We start from the raw sequence: 21753 nt of genomic DNA, 5'->3' as shown, positions 1-21753 counted from the left end.
AATTCTGTGCAGGGGGAATGCAGGCCAATAAGAGACATTGAGGCCTTGAACTAAATGTGTGGACATGTAGTCCAAGCTGTCACTCTGTGATCCTTGAAGAAAATGGTTGATTGAGGTTTTTATATATGTCATAATAACATATAATGAAAATAATAACCCATTAGAATAAATGAGAAGGAAGGCTGGTATGAGTCAGATGTGTAAATTATCACAAAATGTCAAATCTAAGGTATCAAAGGTATACAATTTAAAAATAGTTGGTTTATACAGTATAATAAACAGGTATAATATATAGCTTTAAGAAGCTACTTAATAGTATTAGAATGTCTAGTGGTAAACAAAAATGCTATGTGTAAAGCACAGTTTTTTACATACTGCTTAGAAACATTTTCTTTTTAGTTGACTGTGTGGAGTTCTGATTATCCCAGCCTAGATTCTAAAGTGCAGAAACATTGATGTGTAAATATTTATTTTATGAAAATATTTCTAAAATGTGTGACTAATGCACGGTAAATTAAAACTTTAATCATAGTGCCCACTACAATTTCTAAACACATCTCCTGATGTTGGGCTTCCTTTCCCCTGAGGCTTCTTGTGTCTGCTTCATTGGAAACCCCCATCAAGTAGTATGTTAGGAATTTGTGATTGACATCTATTTGTGAGTTAAACTTTTAAGTTACTATTTATACTATTCTCGTCAGCTTTTTTCCAGAAGGCCGGCTCCACCAGTTACCACTATAATATAAAACTGACATGAAAATTGTATAACTTATATATTAAGAATTTTATGACATGGACCTCTTTTTTCTGTCACAGATGTCTTTACATCACAGTTTGTAACTGTGACAGGAATTCTGCCACGTGCGAGGAGGACGAAGGACAATGTGAAACATTTGTGTATACTGTATACTGAGATGCACATTTTCCATTCTTAAAATTTCATTTAAGTTTTTTTTTAATGTTACTCAATATTTAGAATATAAATGTATATGTTCACCTGCAGTATATACAATAGCAGAGAATAAGCTGAATGTCACCAATGCCAATTATGTTTTTAGGCCTCATGAACCTTTAATGTCTGCCTCTGTATATATGTTTAATGGATCTGAACAATTTAGCTTTTCACTAATTTTCCAGTTTAACACAAGTATTAACAAATTACTGCTCCAATGCACTATGACCTCAATTTTTAAAAGAATGAATGAACGTTTATATCATGTCTGTTTTTATAGTGTAGCTGGAAGATTCTAATTTAACATAAAGCATAACAGTACACAAATGGTATGGCTTATTTTTGTGCAAAAGGTCATATTTATCCCTCTAATACAATAAGGAATTTAAATCATTTTTAAGAACTGTTAAGTAAAAGTGTATTTATCTCCTGGCATTTTGTGGGTCTCAAATGAAAATGCTTGAGGACTTGATAGTGTAACGCATACGGCCTCCATTGCTTGTGAGAGCTGGCTTACCAGAGCGGTGACGTCACCGCCCTTCCCTGTGAATAGCAGGGACCGCAGCCGCCGGGCTGACAGGAGATTTCCCTTTGGCTCAAGAGGCTGGGTCCCTGTTGAGTGATGCTGGAGGCCTGGGTTCGAGTCCCCGATGGTGGGGGGCTGACCTGAGGTGGCAGTGGCAAGGGTGCCCATGTGAACCCTGAAGCATTACAATATACTGTAGACAGAACTGATAAAAATGAGTGGCAGAAATTACAAGTAAATATATCCCCAGTTATGTGAACAGCTTGAATATTTTGCACATACATCTAGGTCAGATGAGATTAATGGAAAATAGCTCAAATCAAACGTGCCTTAAGGAGATTAATGGGACCTCGTTGTTTACAAAGGTGAATGCACATAACCGGAAAGTTTGCTTGTGACATCATATCACCACAGAATTATCTAGTGAAACTTCCTTCAACATTCCTACTTTAAATGCAACCCAGGAAGGTTTCTCAAAGCAGAGATTTGTCAGAAGAGAAGAAGGATCACAACTTCAGGATACCAGGTAATATCAATGAGCTATTGCTGTTGTGCAGAGGAGTGTGCAGAAAAATAACATTAAATTTATGAACTGGTCTAAGCCATTTAGCAGTTATCCATACACACCTTTACTTCAGAATTAGATTTTTAGAATTAGAACGAGTTTTTCTGGTTTGTATAAACCTAAAGCTATTTTTTCTCAGCAATGAGAATTTTAAAATCTATTTGAAAAAACATACAAATACATACATACAGAGTAGTATTAAGTAGCAAACAAATGAGTACAGATGTATGATTTCTGATGGTTATGCGAGTCAGTGAGTTTTGTATTTGTTTACTGAACTGTGGTGATGTACCAACTACTTTTAGTGAGACTTTATGAAGGTGTACTTTCTGAAACCTGAATTATTCTTTGGATTACTGTGTAATGTGCTGGTCTTGTGTTTATCCCAAAAACCAAACTTATAAATATGGCAAAAAGCCCTTTCTCACTGAATCAGTCTGTAACTTGGATTGGGTAACTACTCTTTTACAGTGTTAAATGTAATCATTAAATCATAGGAATAAATGTATTTTCAAATGGTACAGTACATTGTATGAATTTAGACAGTTTAGCTGTTTTATTGTACTTTACCATAATTTCTAATTTGTATGATTTTTGTATTTGTTAGTATTTGCCGGTAGAACTTAACCGAGCCAGGAAGACAAAAGGAACAGGTTCCTTGGCACACAAGTACATTCCAGTATGCTTGCAGGTTCCAAGTCACAAGAGTGTTGCTTTAAGTACATCGATCTTAACTATGCGTAGCAGCAAGAATCAGCCTGTAGGTCATGATGGTGAATTAGCATGCGACCCTCAGGTGAGGGATGGGAATTCTCTTATAGTTTATGGACTGCTTTTTTGTTTTTTTTTGTTTTTGTTTTATTTTAAAAATCCAGCAGGCATACTGTATATACTGTACATGGTTGATTTTCTTTCTAATACAACCTTGTTTACATCTTTATTTCTCTTTTGTTTCTGCAGTGTTTAACTTGTTTATTTTGCTTGCACAAAGCTTCACTTTTCCAGCATGGGTTCTGAGTTTGGTTAAGGTTTGGCTCTCTTTGGGATAATAAAATGCTGATCTTATACAAAGACCAGATGATCAGTATTTCAGTTTTGTACCGAGTTAAAATTGCCAAAAAATACATGATTTTAATTAATGAAAGAACACTTAATGATGTAACCATGCGCTTTTTAAGTAATGATGATAGTCTGGTTGCTATTGGCATGACGGAAGGTGTGAAAGTTATTGTCTGGGGAAAGTGATGCTTTGCTTCTATAATCTGTGCTCTGTACCAGAGAAACCAGGAAATTGGCTCTGTGGTGGACAGGTTATGTCCTGGAAGGCAAATGGTCACTACACCATCTCAGAACTGTCACATCCATTAGATCCATCTGCATTTTAGTTTACTGTGGATCCTGTAGACTGCACAAGAAATTCCAGGAAGCAATAACTCCATGTATCTGTAGCTGATACCATACTTTATGGATACCATAGCCATCTTCTACGCACTAGAGCATGTTGAGATGGTGGCAGAAGGAGTGGTAAAGTGATTTATTCACAGCTGAAAGGCGTATTGCACTTAATGGATCCTGAACAACAGTGTGTGTGGAGACTTTGTGGTGAAACCAGGCTTCACAGGAACACCTCAGCAGGCTGTCCAGTGGCTTATCAATGCTTTGTGTTCGTACTTCCAGGATTGTGTTAATGAATAGAAACCTCATACCCTATACTAACTTTGTAATGCTTTTTATTCCAGCAATATATCAAGTGTCATACCAAAACTTTCCTGTGATTTTGTTTGACATCTGTTAGATTATTTAATTAGATATGTCCACTTAAAGTTAAAATATTTAATGAAATCCATTAGATCTGGGTGTTTTTTTCTGTTGTTCATCATTCGTTAAATGTTTTTTATTAGAATTTACATTCTGTGTAAGCGAAATTTATATTAATAACTTAGATAGATAATTATAATAAATTATCTATTTTTAACAGGGTGATTGAAACACATCACAATGCTTAGTAGAGTCAGCTTAAGGAATTCAGGTATGTTAATAAACCATTTCATTACCTAGATTCCTATTTTTGCAGACTGGAACTTAACTACAAAAACATTTGTTTAATTAAATTTGTTTTAAATGATCTATTAAATGATCTAGTTCTTGCCTTCATGGGTTATTACTGTATGCAATGTTCCCTTTAATATATTATTATATTTTTGCGTATGTAGAACGGCAAAATGTTTGAAAATCAATGCAATTTCTTTGTATTGTCCTTCTACATACAGTATATACAGACTACATATATTATAAAAATGGTGGCTTACCATTTTTAGAGTACAATGCAGCTAGTGACCATAACATTAGATGTCACTTCACTTTTGAAAAGTAGTTAATTTATAATGTTGTCATGCCTCTTTCTTTGAGTGAATCACTTTATGCATGAAATGGAAATAAAATGATGCACATGTGATATTTTACAGGTCCGAGTGCTGTGTTTTACAGAACGGATGATGGTTTTGAGGAAATAGTTACTGGATACTTGCTGAAATCCCCTCCAACAGGCCTTTTAAAGACTCTTGTAAGTCTTTGAGAGTAGACACCTTTCAACAAGATATTCAGTTACCACAAAAAAGACTGTGTGTTATTATTTAAGATGGTCATAACTTTTTCCTTTCCCCTCATACCGAACTGAAAGGTCCTAAGAAAATACAAGTAAAGGCTTCTTTAAACATGTTTACTGTACATAGGGGATGATATAGTATATTATCCCCTTTCAAAACACTCATATTCTCTCAGTCTCATATTAAGCAGTAGATTATGTTGGGAAGGCCAGTGAACTTAAAAAAATATCTGTGGGGACGTAGTTTTAGATTTAAAAAAATCAAATTCATATGACAAATAGAATCTTGAAAATGGAACAGAAAAAACTTTAAATTTATTTTTTTAATTTATCTTCTGCTTCCTACACATGTAGAAATCTTGGAAGAGGCGATTTTTTGTTCTTAAAAAAACAAGCGACAATGCATATATCATTAAATACTACAAGAGTGATGAGGATAGATCAAAACTACAAGGAGTAATAGATGTATCTACGTAAGTAATACAATGTCATATTTTTTTTATCAGTATGTGATAATGTTTTATGTAAACATGATTGGTTTGCATTTTGACATTTAAGAAAAACAAAGTGTTACATTGAAATTAAATCTGCCAGAGTTCTCTATACTTTTGCCACATTACTATTTGTTATATGGTTGATGAGCTTAAAGCTTCAATCACTAACTCAGTAACCGGTTATTTTAAGTCTAAATAATGATGATGACGTTATCTATAAGCAGTACTGCAGAATACAACATTACATCATGTGCATCCTAGGTACAATTCCAGAGCTTGGGTATGTGTTAGAGATAAAGATTTTTTTTTCCAGATGATCAAGGTTATTCTTGTTTTTAATTTGGAAATAAGATGTACTACAGTGTCATCTATCACAGTTTAACCCCGATTAAATCTTGCCTTCCCCTCCTGCACAGGAAACTGCAGTGTCTGTACATTTCTGAAATGTATATGGTAGGTTCTGCAGGTGATCTTTTTTTGCTTATATAAAATATTGACAGCAGTGTAAAAAGGTCATTAAGACGCATGTCAGGTGCTTTAGCACCAAAAAAGAAACAGCTCTGGGAAAATCTGTAGGTCAAAATTAATTACATCACATCACTTTCAATAACTTATACAAGTCAGGGTCACAGTGGCCTGGAGCCTATTGTGGGAAGCATTGGGCACAAGGCAGGGTATACCCTGGACAGGACACCAGTCACACCACAGCTAATTTTCCCAGAAGCCAATTTACCCACCAGCATGTCTTTAGACTGTAGGTGGAAACCCACTAGGGTGAACTAGGGAGAACATGTAAACTCCATGCAGGTAGTACCCCAGGAACTGAACCCAAGGCCCCAGCACTGCAAGGCAGTAATGCTAACCATTGTGCCACCTTCCCACTAGGGTCACAAATTATGTCGTTATAATTAATGATGTACCAGCATAACTTTAAAGATCAACTAGGCCACCTAAATTAAATGTGAAAACATACTGTACAGTGTAATATAGTTCTAAGTATTCTTAGTGTTCTTACCACTACTCAGTAATGACTATGATGCTCAACATAACTAAGATTTATATAATTAGAAATTCAAAAGCATCATCTAAAACACAAAATGTGACACAAAATATAAAAGTGCACATGGACACTGAAAGGTACGCATCATTATTTATGTTTTTCCACAGGGCTTACGCTTGACATTTTAAGGTTCTAATTTCATACCATTGTGTAAAGTGTGTCATTTTATTACAGCATTTCTTATATTTACTTGAGTCCTGAAAACCATGTGAAGTGGAACGTGATTCAGAAGATGTTCAGATGTTCCCCCGAAATGGTGCTTTTCATCCGAGCTGGTGTTAGAGATTATTTCCTCATTGGAGAAAACAAGTAAGTAAAGTTAATTTTCCTAAAGAAATGATTAAAACAGAGGCATCCTGATGACCAAGAAATTGGAATACTCTTATCTTTTCACCATCAACCATACTTTTTTCAGTCACATATTTGAAGTTTTTTTCATTTTTTTCTCAGCTGTGTTGAGAAAGACTTTACTTCCTGTATCGAAGCCAAGTAAATACTGTACATAGACCATAGACCTTGTATCCAAGGAAAAATTCTACTCTGTTGTTAGAGGTATTCAGTGTATTTGGACTATTACTCGGGCAGTTAAATAGCTGAGATTAGAACACGAATCATAAGATTTCTAGAACTTTCAGTTGTCCTACTTACTGTATATCCGGATATCCATTAGAGATCTGACTATAATAAAATAACAAACTATTACCATGTATAAAATTAAAAATAACATTACAGGACAAAGTTAGATACTTATTCTACAAATATTATTACAAGTATTCCAATCGAGTAAACGTATCATCATGACATTGAAGTGTGTAATGATTCGGAACAGAAAATCTGTAAAAAATATTGAGAGCTGGTCTGGTCTGTTTAATAACTCTAATCATTATGTGTTTGCTTATTGTAGAGAAGAAATGGATCTTTGGTTTGAATCCGTATATAATATACTGATGTCATTATCACAAAAAGAACATTGGAGCCCAGAGGTACAATGATTTCTCTTATTGTAGTTGTAGTAAAATGGTGTTATCAGACCTCATTAAATTATACAAAGGCAAAATTTCAGCTGTTAACCACAGCTGTTGATTTTTTTAAACAGAGAATACAGTAATTGTTGCCAGGATTCATGGATAAAACATTTAAAAATGTGGCTTTAGAATCATTCAAGGTATTGATACCTGGCTTGTTGTATGGCTAAAAACTCAGACTTTTAAAACTTTACTATGGAAAAGAAGACCCTTCTGCTTCTATCTTGCTCATCCCTGCCTGATGTCACGTCTGTGCTTGTTTCAGCGAGTGGAGTGTCTAACACAGCGAACAAGAATAGGATCCAAAGACAGCTTTAGTGATCAGGGCTCGCTTGATGAGGTAGAGTACCTTTTCTTTTACAAAATTGTATATAATATTAAGACTAGTTTTCTCTTTTTCTTTGCTTTATCATTTAAGATGTAGATTATTTCTCCCTGAATGTATGAGCTGCTTATTTTCCTTCATGCAGCAAAAGAGCAAGATACTATATTCATCAGTGATCAAGTTCCTTTCCTTAAATGTCTTTGCCCCTGTTTTTATGAAATAGATTACAAAGGAAGGGGCCCCTTTGTTTATTGAGTGCATTAATTCTTCCTGTATCTACAGTATTCCACACCCGTAGGATTTGTTTTTTATTTTATGATTTGATCACGAGGTGATGTCTCCTGGCAGGAATAAGTAGTTTCACGAAACAAATAATAATAATAATAATAATACTATAAATACTATCCTGGCTTAAGTAAAATCAGTTATTTCTATGCAGAGAAATGTGTTTGAGGTATTTTGCTTTTAAAAGTAAATATGCTAAAAGAAAACTGTATTTGACAAGGGTGTCATGGTGACACAGTGGCTAGCTTTGCTGCCTTGCAGTAATGGGGCCCTGTGTTCAATTCCTGCAGTGCTATCACTGTGGAGTTTGTATGCTCTTTTCATGTTTTCATGGGTTTCCTTACGGTGATCTGGTTTCCTCACACAGTCCAAACACAAACGGGTTGGTTAATTGGCTTCTATGAAAGTGTGTTTGTGTCTGTGTGAGCTCTGTGATGGTTTGTCCAGGGTGTATCCTGACTTGTATCTGGTGCTTGCTGGCATACATTTTGACTCCCCAGCTAACTTGCATTGGATAAAACAGTTAAAAAATTGGTGGACGATTGGTTGTATTGAAGGTATTTGACAATTGGTTATCAAGAGTGTTAAGCCCAGTACAAATTAATCATTTGACAACAATTTTAAAAACAAAAGTGCTCCCTTAAATGTTTCAGTATAATAAGGGACTAAAAATAGACAACAAGTAGTGACACTTGTTATATAAAACAATTATACTGCACAGTAATTGGCTCAGCAACAAATCAAAGGACAAAAAATTCATTTAAATTATTATGTGAATCAAAATGCAAACCAGTATCTGTGTTACAGATGTGACTAAGAAACATCTTTCTTCCACACAGGAAGAATTAAAAATAAGATCATCTTCTGATCCGGAAATGACAAAGGAATACAGCACTATAAAAGAGGTAACGCTGGTGATTTTGAGTGTATAACACAAGTAAACTAAACATATAGTGCATTGTTCAGTACATACAGTGGTGTGAAAAAGTGTTTGCCCCCTTCCTGATTTCTTATTTTTTTGCATGTTTGTCACACTGAAATGTTTCAGATCATCAAACAAATTGAAATATTAGACAAAGATAACACAAGTAAACACAAAATGCAGTTTTTAAATGAAGGTTTTTATTATTAAGGGAAAAAAAAATCCAAACCTACATGGCCCTGTGTGAAAAAGTGATTGCCCCCTAAACCTAATAACTGGTTGGGCCACCCTTAGCAGCAACAACTGCAATCAAGCGTTTGCGATAACTGGCAATGAGTCTTTTACAGCGCTGTGGAGGAATTTTGGCCCACTCATCTTTGCAGAATTGTTGTAATTCAGCCACATTGGAGGGTTTTCGAGCCTTAACCGCTTTTTTAAGGTCATGCCACAACATCTCAATCGGATTCAGGTCAGGACTTTGACTAGGCCACTCCAAAGTCTTCATTTTGTTTTTCTTAAGCCATTCAGAGGTGGACTTGCTGGTGTGTTTTGGATCATTGTCCTGCTGCAGAACCCAAGTGCGCTTCATCTTGAGGTCACGAACAGATGGCCGGACATTCTCCTTCAGGATTTTTTGGTAGACAGCAGAATTCATGGTTCCATTTATCACAGCAAGTCTTCCAGGTCCTGAAGCAGCAAAACAGCCCCAGACCATCACACTACCACCACCGTATTTTACTGTTGGTATGATGTTCCTTTTCTGAAATGCTGTGTTACTTTTACGCCAGATGTAATGGGACACACACCTTCCAAAAAGTTCAACTTTTGTCTCGTCAGTCCACAGAGTATTTTCCCAAAAGTCTTGGGGATCATCAAGATATTTTCTGGCAAAACTGAGACGAGCCTTTATGTTCTTATTGCTCAGCAGTGGTTTTCATCTTGGAACTCTGCCATGCAGGCCATTTTTGCCCAGTCTCTTTCTTATGGTGGAGTTATGAACACTGACCTTAACTGAGGCAAGTGAAGCCTGCAGTTCTTTGGATGTTGTTGTGGGGTTTTCCTGACCTCTTGGATGAGTCGTCGCTGCGCTGTTGGGGTAATTTTGGTCAGCCGGCCACTCCTGGGAAGGTACACCACTGTTGCATGTTTTCGCCATTTGTGGATAATGGCTCTCACTGTGGTTCGCTGGAGTCCCAAAGCTTTAGAAATGGCTTTATAACCTTTTCCAGATTGATAAATCTCAATTACTCTGTTTCTCATTTGTTCCTGAATTTCTTTGGATCGCAGCATGATGTCTAGCTTTTGAGGATCTTTTGGTCTACTTCACTTTGCCACGCAGGTCCTATTTAAGTGATTTCTTGATTGAGAACAGGTGTGGCAGTAATCAGGCCTGGGTGTGGCTAGAGAAATTGAACTCAGCTTTCCAAAGATGTGATAAACCACAGTTGATTTATGTTTTAACAGGGGGGGGCAATCACTTTTTCACACAGGGCCATGTAGGTTTGGATTTTTTTTCCCTTAATAATAAAAACCTTCATTTAAAAACTGCATTTTGTGTTTACTTGTGTTATCTTTGTCTAATATTTCAATTTGTTTGATGATCTGAAACATTTCAGTGTGACAAACATGCAAAAAAATAAGAAATCAGGAAGGGGGCAAACACTTTTTCACACCACTGTATACTGTAGGTGCATTTGTGGAGGATCTTCAGCATGTGTTTGTTGCAAAGGAACAAGAAAAAGAAAATTCCACTCTAAAAGGTAGAAAGAAGAAACACATTTTCGGCTATTGAGCCTTCTGCAGATGTGGGAAGAAGCTGTGAGAATGTATTTACACCTGAAGAAGGTTAAATAGCCAAAACAGCTCAGTTCAACGTCCTTGCGATTTGCAGTGCTGTGCATGCTGCCAGTGTAGTAATTGAACAGTATTGACAGGGGATGGATTTTGCAAAGTGATATTGTATGCTCAAAAATTCAACAACAGATGTGCTCAGAAATGAAGAGACATTGTTTGAGAAGATAATACTTATACTATATAGTATAGTACTTACAGTGTTTGAGAAGTTTTCCCTTGAAAACTGGCTAAATCTAAATGAGGCTACTAGTTTCGAACAACCTGTTAAGATATTTTTTTTTAACGAAAAATTGTTTAAATCATGGTTTCATGAAAATAATTAGGGTGACAAGAATTTTATCCTTAAAATAAAATCCTAATTTTTTTTAATGTGTTTGCACATGGGCTACATACAATACAGGCTAGTGGAAGATCATACGGTCAAATTCAGAATCACTAATGATCCAAAGACAGGACTGTCATTTTTCAAAAATGTTTTTTTGAATGGTTTCAGTGAACAGACAAAGGACTTGAAAGGAAATTTAAAAAAAAACTAGCACAAACTAACTTACTGACAGTGCCCTGTTTACATGCCAGGAAGGCTACCCTGTTTTCCTAACTTAAAAACAAAATGAACAGACATATACAGAAAACACAGACCGGCAGACACCATCATTAATATTATATGTAGTCTACTACCAACAATAACTACTTGTCTACTCATATCCTAATGAGGTACTTTTATCCATGTTAAACATCTCTCTTCTACTCAGGGTGAATCAAAATCACGATCATCTTCTAATCCTGAAACAGCAAAGGGATGCACCACTATGACAGAGGTAAAGTTGACAACTACTACTATACATAGTATACATAAATTATTACTGAATTCATCTCTCTCTATATATATACAGTATACAGTGCCTTGCAAAAGTATTAAGACCCTTCCACAATTTTCATATTTTATTGCTTTAAAGCTTTAAAACTTGCAATCATGACAGTTTTTGAAGTAACATTTAACATTGGTTGTATTACACACATTCAAAGCAAAAAACAACAACAACAAAAAAAGAAAGTAGTAATTAGATAATGTGAAGAAAAATTGAAAAGTCATGATCGATTCATACCATAAATGAATTTAGGAGCATAAAAATATCTTAATGAACCACACAATTATTTGAGTGTCCTCTGTCTGTGTGCAATTATAGTGGTTCACATAACTTCAGTATAAATATGTCTCTCTCTCTCTAAGGTCACTTACAGTAGGTAGTACATTTAAAGCAAAGATTCAACCATGCAGACCACGAAGCTTAAAAATATATCAGGGGTAAAGTATCTAAGCATAGATCAAGTGAAGTGTATAAAAACATTTTAAAAACCCCTAAACTTCTTAAACCAAAAGTGCTTCCACCAAATATTGAGCATACAGGTCTGAATTCTAATGCAATCACCATGCTTACCATCACCACCATGTTTTTTTTCTCTTTAGTTTTTGTTGATATGTACTGTAGCCTGTCTTGTTCTTTGACATCTTATGTTTGAGCATTCAGGTTTTGAATGAAATATAAAGATTAAAAAATTCTATGCATCATTTACCACCACACACACCACATGGTGTCAATATTTTTCAAAGGTACCCTAAGCATGTACTATATATAAATTGCCAAAGATGTAAATTATTTTCATCACTTCAAATTTACTGTAAGTCTGCAGTACATAGCAAAAAAACGTACTCTGACTTTAGTTTTACAGTAGTTTCAGAATGGTGGGGGCAAGTTTTTGATTAGTGTAAAAAAGGTTTGAAGATCACATCAACAATTTTGCCTTTATTAAAAGTATCCATATTTATTATTACTTGCAATTAATTACAGTCTAATTTACTATCTACATCTAAGTTGCCTAATTTTGGTTTTCCTGTTCCAAGGCGTCTGCATATTCATCTCACAATGTGGACAGCAGCCACAGATACTCTGACCCTGAGGTGGCTACCTGCCCGTCCCCTGCCTACTATGACGTGCCTAGGAATATTATGAAAGATGTTACGGTAAAGCAAAGTGGGAGCCTTTTATTAACAACAGTAATAAGCAGTCTTAGAGAGCATATTCAGTTGTAGACAATTATTCCCTTTTATGGTTGTCTGCCTAGGAATTGATTTAGGGAAAGATAATCTTCTCAAAAGGCACATCAGAGCAGTTTTGATATTATGCAAACTACCAATAATAGCCTTCATTCAGTCTGATGTTGGTATTTTTTCACCTACACATTTCCCCCAATTATCATGTAAACACATTTTCTGAAGACACTTTCTGTTTGGAAATCATCATGAAAGGAAACAAGTACAAAGTTGTGAAGATAATATGTTAATTTGTAAAACTGTATATTATTGCCTCTTATTTTTTCTTTTTTTTTCTAATTGTAACAGTCATTTTGTGAATAATTATCTTTAATTTGTGTTTTTTTTTCTAGGAAAGAAATGGGAGAGATTTTGAGAAGACAGAAGAAAATGGTCCTAGCTTTTATATGGAAATGGAATCAATGTAAATTATTATCCTCTTGCATGTTTTGTTTTCTGTTGAAAAGCTTCAGATAATAATAATACCTTGAATTTTTACTGCACACACAGAACACAGGTTCTTTTCAACGACATACTCCTGCACAGATTAGCATTCCTCACCTTAAAATTGCCAAATGATGAATGAACTTTTCACACTGTTTTATTTGTAAAATATATACTGTTTACAATATATTACTGAACTTATAGTATCCTCCACACATTTCAAACACAGCTTCATACTAATTCATATGCATATCCTAGTGAATTCCCTGGTTTCAATAACAATATCACTTTGTTATTCAATGCATTTTACAGCTCATATACAGTAAAAAATATAAAAAGATTTGTTTTTTCCCCATTTATACAGCTACAAAACCGCAAAAGAAGTCCAACCCAGTAACAAAGATGACGCTGCACCTCCCTGTTCAAAGTAAGAATTCCACAGTACTAATAATTAAATATTAATTAAATATTTTTTAATATTAAAAATAATTTAATGTATCTTTATCCTCACAGGAACAAAGATGACTTAGAGGAATCTAATGAAGGTCTTTTACATACTATTAACGTGGCTTTGGAAGGCCTACAGTTCCAGATAAAACTGCTGAATGAAGACCAGCAACGTCAAACTGAAGGGTAAGAGGAGTGTAGTTACAGTAGTTTAATTGTTTGACATGAGGTCCACCAAGATCCAAGAACTTTAAGACCACTGCCTTGGATCAATTAAACTAAATAATTTACTTTTATTTTATATTAAAACAGAGAATAATAAATAAATAAAATCAGAAATAATCACAGTCATTGTACTTTTATTACACATTGCCCATCTGTGGAAACTGATTTCCACAAAATGACAAAAATGCTAACTTCTTTGCTAATATGTTAAGACTAAAAAATTCTGCAGTTGTGTTTCTAACTTCAAAAAAGTGAATGAACAATGTGAGCTGTTAGAGCGACAAAATGAATGTTTTTGCTGCCTTAATGTACATTTCCACTGAAAATCATTGTTTACTGTCTAAGCTTTTTTAGAATCACTGAAAACCAAATACCAGTGGAAAAGGATGTGTACATAAACCAGAGTGATTTGAAGGACTCTCTGTTCTTGACTGAGGTGGATGGAAAACCATGGTATGTTTTTTTGTGCAGTTAAAAAATTAGAAAATTCTATCACATCAAACTGAGTGGCTTTGCTGAAGGAATAATCAGTGCTCCCACATGTAGCATGGATTATGTTTTTGTCTCTATGCCATGTTTTATTCTTGCTTTGTTAGGCAGCATAAAAATTAGTATTAATTCATTAAGGTAATGACCTATGTACGTTCTAAATAAGACACAATTCTGTGTTATAATTACAGTTTTACTTGTTGCAGTTATTGCTCTTTCATAAAACGAAACAATAAACTCTTAACAATTTTAGGGCTTATTCTGTAACTTGGCAACTAAGGTCCTCCCGAGTTGTCTGTCTTTCCTACCTCATGTCTAGCTTATTTTTAAAGCCCACTAAACACCAAGGCAATAAACATTCTTGTCCTTGCTTAGCAATCATGTGGACTGGGTTACTGATCAGTATATTATCTGCAGTCCTCACGTGGACCTGATGTATAATGTTACAACACATTATATTCTATAAATACATCTCCACAAGGATCAGAACAATTTTCTGGCATCTGAAAATAAGTTGCAATTGAAACAGGGAGCTGCTAAGTAATATTGAGGAAGGTCAATAAACAAGCTCATGGCTTATGTCATTTTATTGTTTGGTTTCTAATATAGCATCTCCCAGTGTCTTGGTCTTCCAAACTCTGGATGCCTCTTTCACAAAGGAGACCAGATACTTGCAGTGAATGATCTTCAGACGCAGAATGTAAAGGAAGTACAGACTTACCTGAGCAAGTTGCTGAAGGCACAGGTAGTAAAAGCAATCATCATTGAAGAGTGTAACTGTCTCATGTAAACCATTCTTCCGGTCTGGGAGCTCAGCTATTGGGTTGTGGTGATACTTGAAAACTCTGGTATTGATCCTTTGTTATAGACATGCATGTAAATAGGGCTTGAAGCTTTTGTGTGGACTTTTGACTGCACAATGACTCTTCAAGCATGTTTTTCTTTAACGAATCTTTCTTGATAATATGAACCACAGAAATCTATTTATTATGAAACAAGGTTTGAGGATCTTACGTTTTTAATCTGATAGGCACATACTTGAGAGGTGACACAGATCACTTGTCCTTCAACCTTCATGACTCATGATTTATTCTTTACAATACTCTAGTTTAACCTTCAGATCTGTGTTCTTACCAGGTGTTGCAAAAGAGATTTGCTAACAAGTAGTATTTAAGCATACATTTATACTGGCATGCAGCATAAATAAAACAAAATGCCACCTTTCAGATTTTAAAGCACAAGCATCATGAAATGTTATTTTTAAATTGGGATGCAGAGATTGCTTTTCAAAACATTAATTGTGATTTTAAAAGAGGTGTGTATCTGTACGTTTAATACAGAGAACCTCAGGAATGTAAATATACTGTAAAATGCCATAGCATAAGATGAATTAACTGTGAGACTTTATCCATTTGAGTAGATGAAAATGTAAAAAAAATATAACAGTGATGAAAGTGTGTTAATTGTGGTACATACTGTATGACTGAATCTATATTTTTGCAGGGTTAAGCCTTTTGAAAAGCTTAACACAACATGGAACAGAGAAAGAAATTATGTCTATCTTTTGTTTTTTAGATTTTAACATCTATATTCCATTTCCTTTTCAGGTGAAAATAACCATTCAAAGAATACCAGGGTCAGGGTTGTTGAATTCGGACACATGTGCCTGTGACTGAGGGAAAAATATGAATGGAATTAACTTGGTATGAGTGAACAAAATTTATTGGCTATAATCTTTCCTATGTGTAGGTATAAGAAACTAAGTGCTTATTGAGTCTTAATTTGGATGTATTACTAGAAAAAAAAGAACAACTCTTCACGATAATTTAACCATATTAAAGGGGGTGGGTGAGACAAAGCTTCCTTGTTCTACAGCTACTTAACTAGTTGTGGAAGTCCAGTCAGTAGAACGTACTTACTGTAGGTGTATTGTTTCTGACTATAAAAAAATATATTTTTTTAACAGTGGCAAATGATTGGTGAGGACTTCCTTTCACCATAAGGAGTATAAGGAACCAGAAGGGGCACCTGCTTCAAGAGGCATAACTGGAATTCCTGCTTACCCAAAGCAACAGCTATCCTAGTGATGCCTGTCTTTTTTAGAAAGTTCCATCTGGCATATGGTATCCCACACACCTTATCTCCTTCCTTTCTACCACAGACTGTCATCTCTCTCCTCATAACGAGCAATATACTGTAAATGTTTATCCCTTTTCCTCCTCCCAAGCTGGGAAATTAACAGTAATGTGCAAGTTTGATAATTGCCAATTATACGTTTACCTTCAGTGCACAAAGGTTGAACAGTAAAAGAGAAAATGACACATTGTTTCAGATGGAGAAAAGCTCCCAGGCCAAATGATGTTTTGGAGCTCATGTGTTCATTCTTTAAAATGACAAGTGATCACTGTTTTTCAGTCAGTGTTTCAATGCCTTGTCTTGACTAGAATAGGTAATACGAGTAAAACTACCTTCCAGTGAACTCCAATCCTACTTGTAGGTTGAAGGGTTTTCATATTTCATAGAATGATAAAGAAATAGCTGGCTTCAGCCTACTGCTTACAACATTAAGTAGTAAGAGGATACAAATATCCTCTGTTATGTGGTGACATTGTGAGCTGTTAAGTCTTAGCTGCAGCCATAAACCCCACTACAACTTTTACCTGTTCTTTATTAAGGTTATTATGTTTGTACAGTAGCTATCTGTAAAATTCTTTAATGTTAATGTATTTATTTCTTACAGGACAAATGACACTTTCTAATTGACAGCATACTGTGAATTGTACTTTATGTAATATCTTTACCGTGTTTTATTAACATGCACTCTTTCTAGGACTTTTAAATTGCAGGACTGAGATGATGTGTGTTTTATCAATAATCAGTTGAATAGCCTTTCTTAATAAAGTCCTGATGTAAAGTACACTGCATATCTACTTCCTGTGATCTGTATTGTACTAAAATAATAAAACTATATTGTACTAAATAAAAAATGCCATACTTTTTGAAGTGTGTTATTTGCAGTACTGTGCAGTATATCAGGGGTCTCAAACTACATTCCTAGAGGGATTGTGTTGTTCTGGTTTTTGTTTAGCATAACAAAAATGAACTTTTTGTTAGATTCATTTTTTGATTTTTTGGTAGAGTTAACTAATTAAATAATTAGCCTAATTATTTTCTTTGTTAATTGCATGTAGAAGTTTTCTAAAGGCCTTTTACAGTTGAGTACAAGTGAAAACATTCTCTTCATTAAAAGTACTTTTACATATGCTACCCCTTAGGGCCTGGTTAGAAGTATTTCAATTATTCATTAACTGTTCATGATATAATTTGAGTAACTGAGTAACTGAGAGCTTGGTCTAAACTAGAAGGCACTCCTAACTAATTCCTGTAATTTCAGAGACTCCTGTTGGATATGGTTATGGGATGACCGCACTGACCTCCAGTAGGTTTAAGTGAGCACAAAGACAATTCTGCAACAGCCAGCCCATGATATGATTGCCCACAGACATGTGTGAGGATCATTAGGGAAACCTCATCATAAATATTGCTTTGAATGGCCAGCCTTATAGTGGGCAGGTTTTATGACAAAATGTGGTGTTTGTTTAAATTTTACATACAGTGAATACTAGTTTTACTCAAAATGAGGATGGTAATTATTATATCATTATTAACAGAAAATAACAGATAAATACTAAGTAATATTTTAAATGTTCACTTTATTCAGTTAATTAGTTATTTGGAAGCATGTATTTGTACTTTTTTAATTATTTGAAAATAACTACCACTCTTCAACTTTTAAGTTTTCATATATACAGTTAATAACCAAAGAATTCCTTTTCCAGTGAAGATGTGAAAATCTCTCATCTTTGAAACAGGTGCTCATACTGATTAGGGTAGGCTCAACAAACGAGGAACAAAACAACAATAAAAATCAGCTGAATCTTGGGTCAAGTGATACGAAATAGATTAGTTTTCATGTTAAACAAAACAAGTTATTTCCACCAATTAAAAGCATTTGAGAGCATCTAAGAGAGGAATTCTTTATTGCACTGCTTGTTTGAACACCTTAGTCGTTGTTCTGAAACAGAAATTAAACAAGATGCAGTGCTGCTGTTCTTAGCATGATCAATAATGATTTTGAGAGCGATGAAAATTGCAGTGAGCTGCTCAATCCAGGTAAACATTTAAAAATCTTTATATTCTAAAGCACGGGTGTTTTTTTTAGAATTTAAATTTGGTTGTTCTTAAAAGTATAGCTTTTATCTGAAAGCACCTTCATATTCATATTGTTTCTAGTTGCATTTCTTAAATATATGGTTATGATGCCTAAAATATCAAAGGGATATATTTAATTGTTTTTTAGTTTTTCAAAGGATCGGTACAAAAGATGTTTTCTCATACAAAAACATACCACACCAGAATGAACCGTTTTGTGTTCAGCACTCTATAGAATTTTCCTCTGCAGTATCCATTTATAACCATGTGGTGGCACAATATCATTGCAAAGAACCTGAATTGCCTGAGAACCTGAGAGCACTTTTCCTAGATGAGGTATCGGCTGAATTTTGAATTTTGCTTCGTTTGTTTTAATGAGGTATTAAGGTAATAAGGTATTATCACTAGATAAAATATTTAAACTGTTTAAAGCTATCTGAACAAAACCAGATCACCAAATTTTGATCACCAAAATTGCCTTTTACGAATAATACGTTAATATCGGTGTTTTGGATTGCAGCTTAGTGTTTTTAATGTGTTTTTAATGTGCATATCTAATTACTGCATTGATTAAATCTGCAAGATGGGAAAAATTGGTCAGTTTTAGTTCTAAATATACAGTTGGCAAGTTTTAACTCACTAAAAAGCTTTAAAAGTATATTCGTGGGGAAATGTAAGAATGCAATGCCTAGATTTGTATACACTTTGCATTTGCCAAAATAATGTGATCTCTGGGGGCATGGGGGTTGGAGGTCACTGCTTTTGCAATATTTGAAACAATGTCAGATGACACCATGGGTGACATGAGTCAAGGTCTCTCAGACAAATCTTCCTTCACGTTGTTGAATAGTACACAAATAAGATCATCCCCCTTATTAATTTATCTCAATTACACAGACCGTTTTATAGAGAGCTTGTCTACAAGAAAGCTCTAACAGTTACAAAAGAAATGGTATACTGCTGCAAACTGGTTGTGATATGATTATTATTGATATAGTGGGAGTCCTTTTGGTGCCATAATTTATGTTTATAAGTTCGGTTGTTTGCAAAGGAAAATAAATATAGAAATATGTATGTTTATTGGATGTTTTACAGGTGTTTATTATGGAAAATATTTAGAAACCAAATTTCAGAATGAATGCATCAATACAATATTTTGCTTTGTTTTTCTCTTGACATCAGTGGTGAAGTCATGTTAAGGATTGACAGTGGAGTCCAATCACAATCAAATTGTGTTTACTGAAATTATTCAAGAATCCAATATTACATGCTCATGAATAGTACTACTAATACTGCAATAAACTTGGTTATTGCCATTCCCATTACATATAATAAAAATTAAGCCGAGCGCCCTATTTCTCTGGGTTTTTCAACCCTGGCTCTTGAGTATACTTGTACTTTCTGGTTTCTGTTCCAGGTGAGACCTCAGCTGCATACCCGAAACTTTTAACTTGCCTAATTGTACTCAAAAAGTTTTTTTTTTAGCTTTTTGGAAATTTTAAGATAATGTACCAGTATAGAGTGCAACTTAAAATGCACTTTTTTTAGGATGTGAAAGCAGTAAAATAAACAATGTATTTTTCTTAGTTTGGTTGCAATTAAGTACTTGTAGTCTCAATTTTTATTAGAAGAGCTACTCTAAAACTTACAGGCTATTCAGAAAAACCAAACCTAACCTTGGAAAGGTTTAGTAACAGAATTACCACAAAGCTTTGTTAGAAGCAAGCATTTTAGAAAGGGATATACTTCAGTTTTGCAAGGAAGACTGTGGTTGAGGGTGTTACTAGAGGAAAAGAGCCTTCGGAAACTAAAATAAAATATAAGATCATGAAAACACTTTTTTTGCCTCTTTCTGTCTTTCTTGCTAATGAAAACATCAACAGATGTAATTTTCAATACTGTGAAAAAAAATGGAGATAAGAACTTGGTGCTAAGGCTCAGTTAAATCTCAACAGTTAAATCTCAATCTCATGAAGGCATTTTAATTAAACACCCTGAGTGTAAGAGGATAAAAGCTTTTAAAGGGGAGAGATTGAAATATATAGTAATGAATTATAATTGAAAATGGATTCATAAAGGTAATGCTAGTAAAAGAGCCACATCTCTGGAAATAAAGGTTAATGGAGGTTGAGGCCCATTTCTTCACTTGCACTTTTAATATCTTCATACTCTGTATCTCCAAATGCAGTTAATTACTGTCCTATCATTAAGTGTTCCTGAAAACATGTTGGGTTTCTGTCTCCTAGAACATAGTATCTCATATTCATTTCTATAGTTCTTAAAGGTCAAGACTGCGGAGACGATTTCTCACGAAGACCACAGTTTGCTGGGGTCATTGCAGTTATACTTGCAGAAAACACAGCAGAGCCAGAAAGCGTCACAACTATTAAAAAATACCAGTCATGGAAAATATGCTTTTCTTGCAGAAGTGAGCTGTAACTTTGTTTTCCATTAGGCATTTCATTATTTTGGCACAAAGAAGTTCCATCTGGAAGCAAAACATTAAAAAATGTCAACTGTAACTATTACCTGTCAATTATATAAGATTTAGGGTTAAGCATTTGCTACTCTGCTTTCAGTATTGCTATTAAAGCTTATCCACATATCATGCAAGTAGACCATTAGTATCGTGCACTGTGCTAGAATTCATTGTGAGTCAGAGGCAGTATTCATGTCCAGTACCTTTGTGCTTTAATAGCTGTGTCAAAAATCAAAGTATACTGTACGCAGTTCAATTACTTTCTGTCCTGCATTGTATCAGAATATAAATATGTGCCCTGTAAAGAGCATAACTTTTATTTCTTAGAATCTTTGTCTCTATTGCTTAGGTACATGGCAGGACAGATTTTTTTTTACTCCATCAAATTCTTGATCTGCTGGACTATAAGAGAAAACCTTTTCTTTTTTTATGTCTGAGCCTCAGATTTCTGATTCACTCACTTCACTTTTTGCCTCCTGAAGCTATTTTATGCTTTGAACATACTTGAATATGCTTGGGCTGCAATAGGTTTAGGTGAATAGCCTACACTTTGCTTTACTTTCAGGTTTGCTAGAAATATCTATTCTTCATTTTATGCAGTATAACATAAATGGAATGTTATTAAAACCTACTAAGTTAATGCTATAGAATGTTAAATGCTGATTTACACTTACTAAATTATGCATCAAGAGTTGAATAAATATATTATATATAGACCTCACATAAAACTCAGTTACCCACAATGATACCCC

The 21753-nt window shown here is 34.6% G+C and overlaps 1 protein-coding gene across 1 annotated transcript; it reads left to right on the top strand.

Moving 5' to 3' along the window:
* The first annotated feature begins 1940 nt into the window (after window positions 1–1940).
* Window positions 1941–17297, top strand: LOC148835034 (pleckstrin homology domain-containing family S member 1-like). Its single transcript, XM_088916472.1, has 17 exons — window positions 1941–2004; window positions 4022–4072; window positions 4509–4606; window positions 5003–5121; window positions 6377–6511; window positions 7107–7185; window positions 7493–7567; window positions 8677–8742; window positions 11366–11431; window positions 12517–12636; window positions 13059–13129; window positions 13514–13576; window positions 13663–13782; window positions 14167–14274; window positions 14920–15055; window positions 15918–16013; window positions 16277–17297. The coding sequence occupies exons 2-16, from the start codon at window positions 4042–4044 to the stop codon at window positions 15984–15986; spliced, it is 1356 nt and encodes a 451-aa protein (XP_088772598.1). The 5' UTR covers window positions 1941–2004; window positions 4022–4041; the 3' UTR covers window positions 15987–16013; window positions 16277–17297.
* The last annotated feature ends 4456 nt before the right edge of the window (window positions 17298–21753 follow it).

Source organism: Atractosteus spatula, chromosome 5, assembly GCF_055471065.1.
Source record: "Atractosteus spatula isolate fAtrSpa1 chromosome 5, fAtrSpa1.hap1, whole genome shotgun sequence".
Taxonomy (NCBI): domain Eukaryota; kingdom Metazoa; phylum Chordata; class Actinopteri; order Semionotiformes; family Lepisosteidae; genus Atractosteus; species Atractosteus spatula.
The sequence above is the reverse complement of the archived record's forward strand: the minus strand, read 5'-3'. Positions and strand labels throughout refer to the sequence as shown.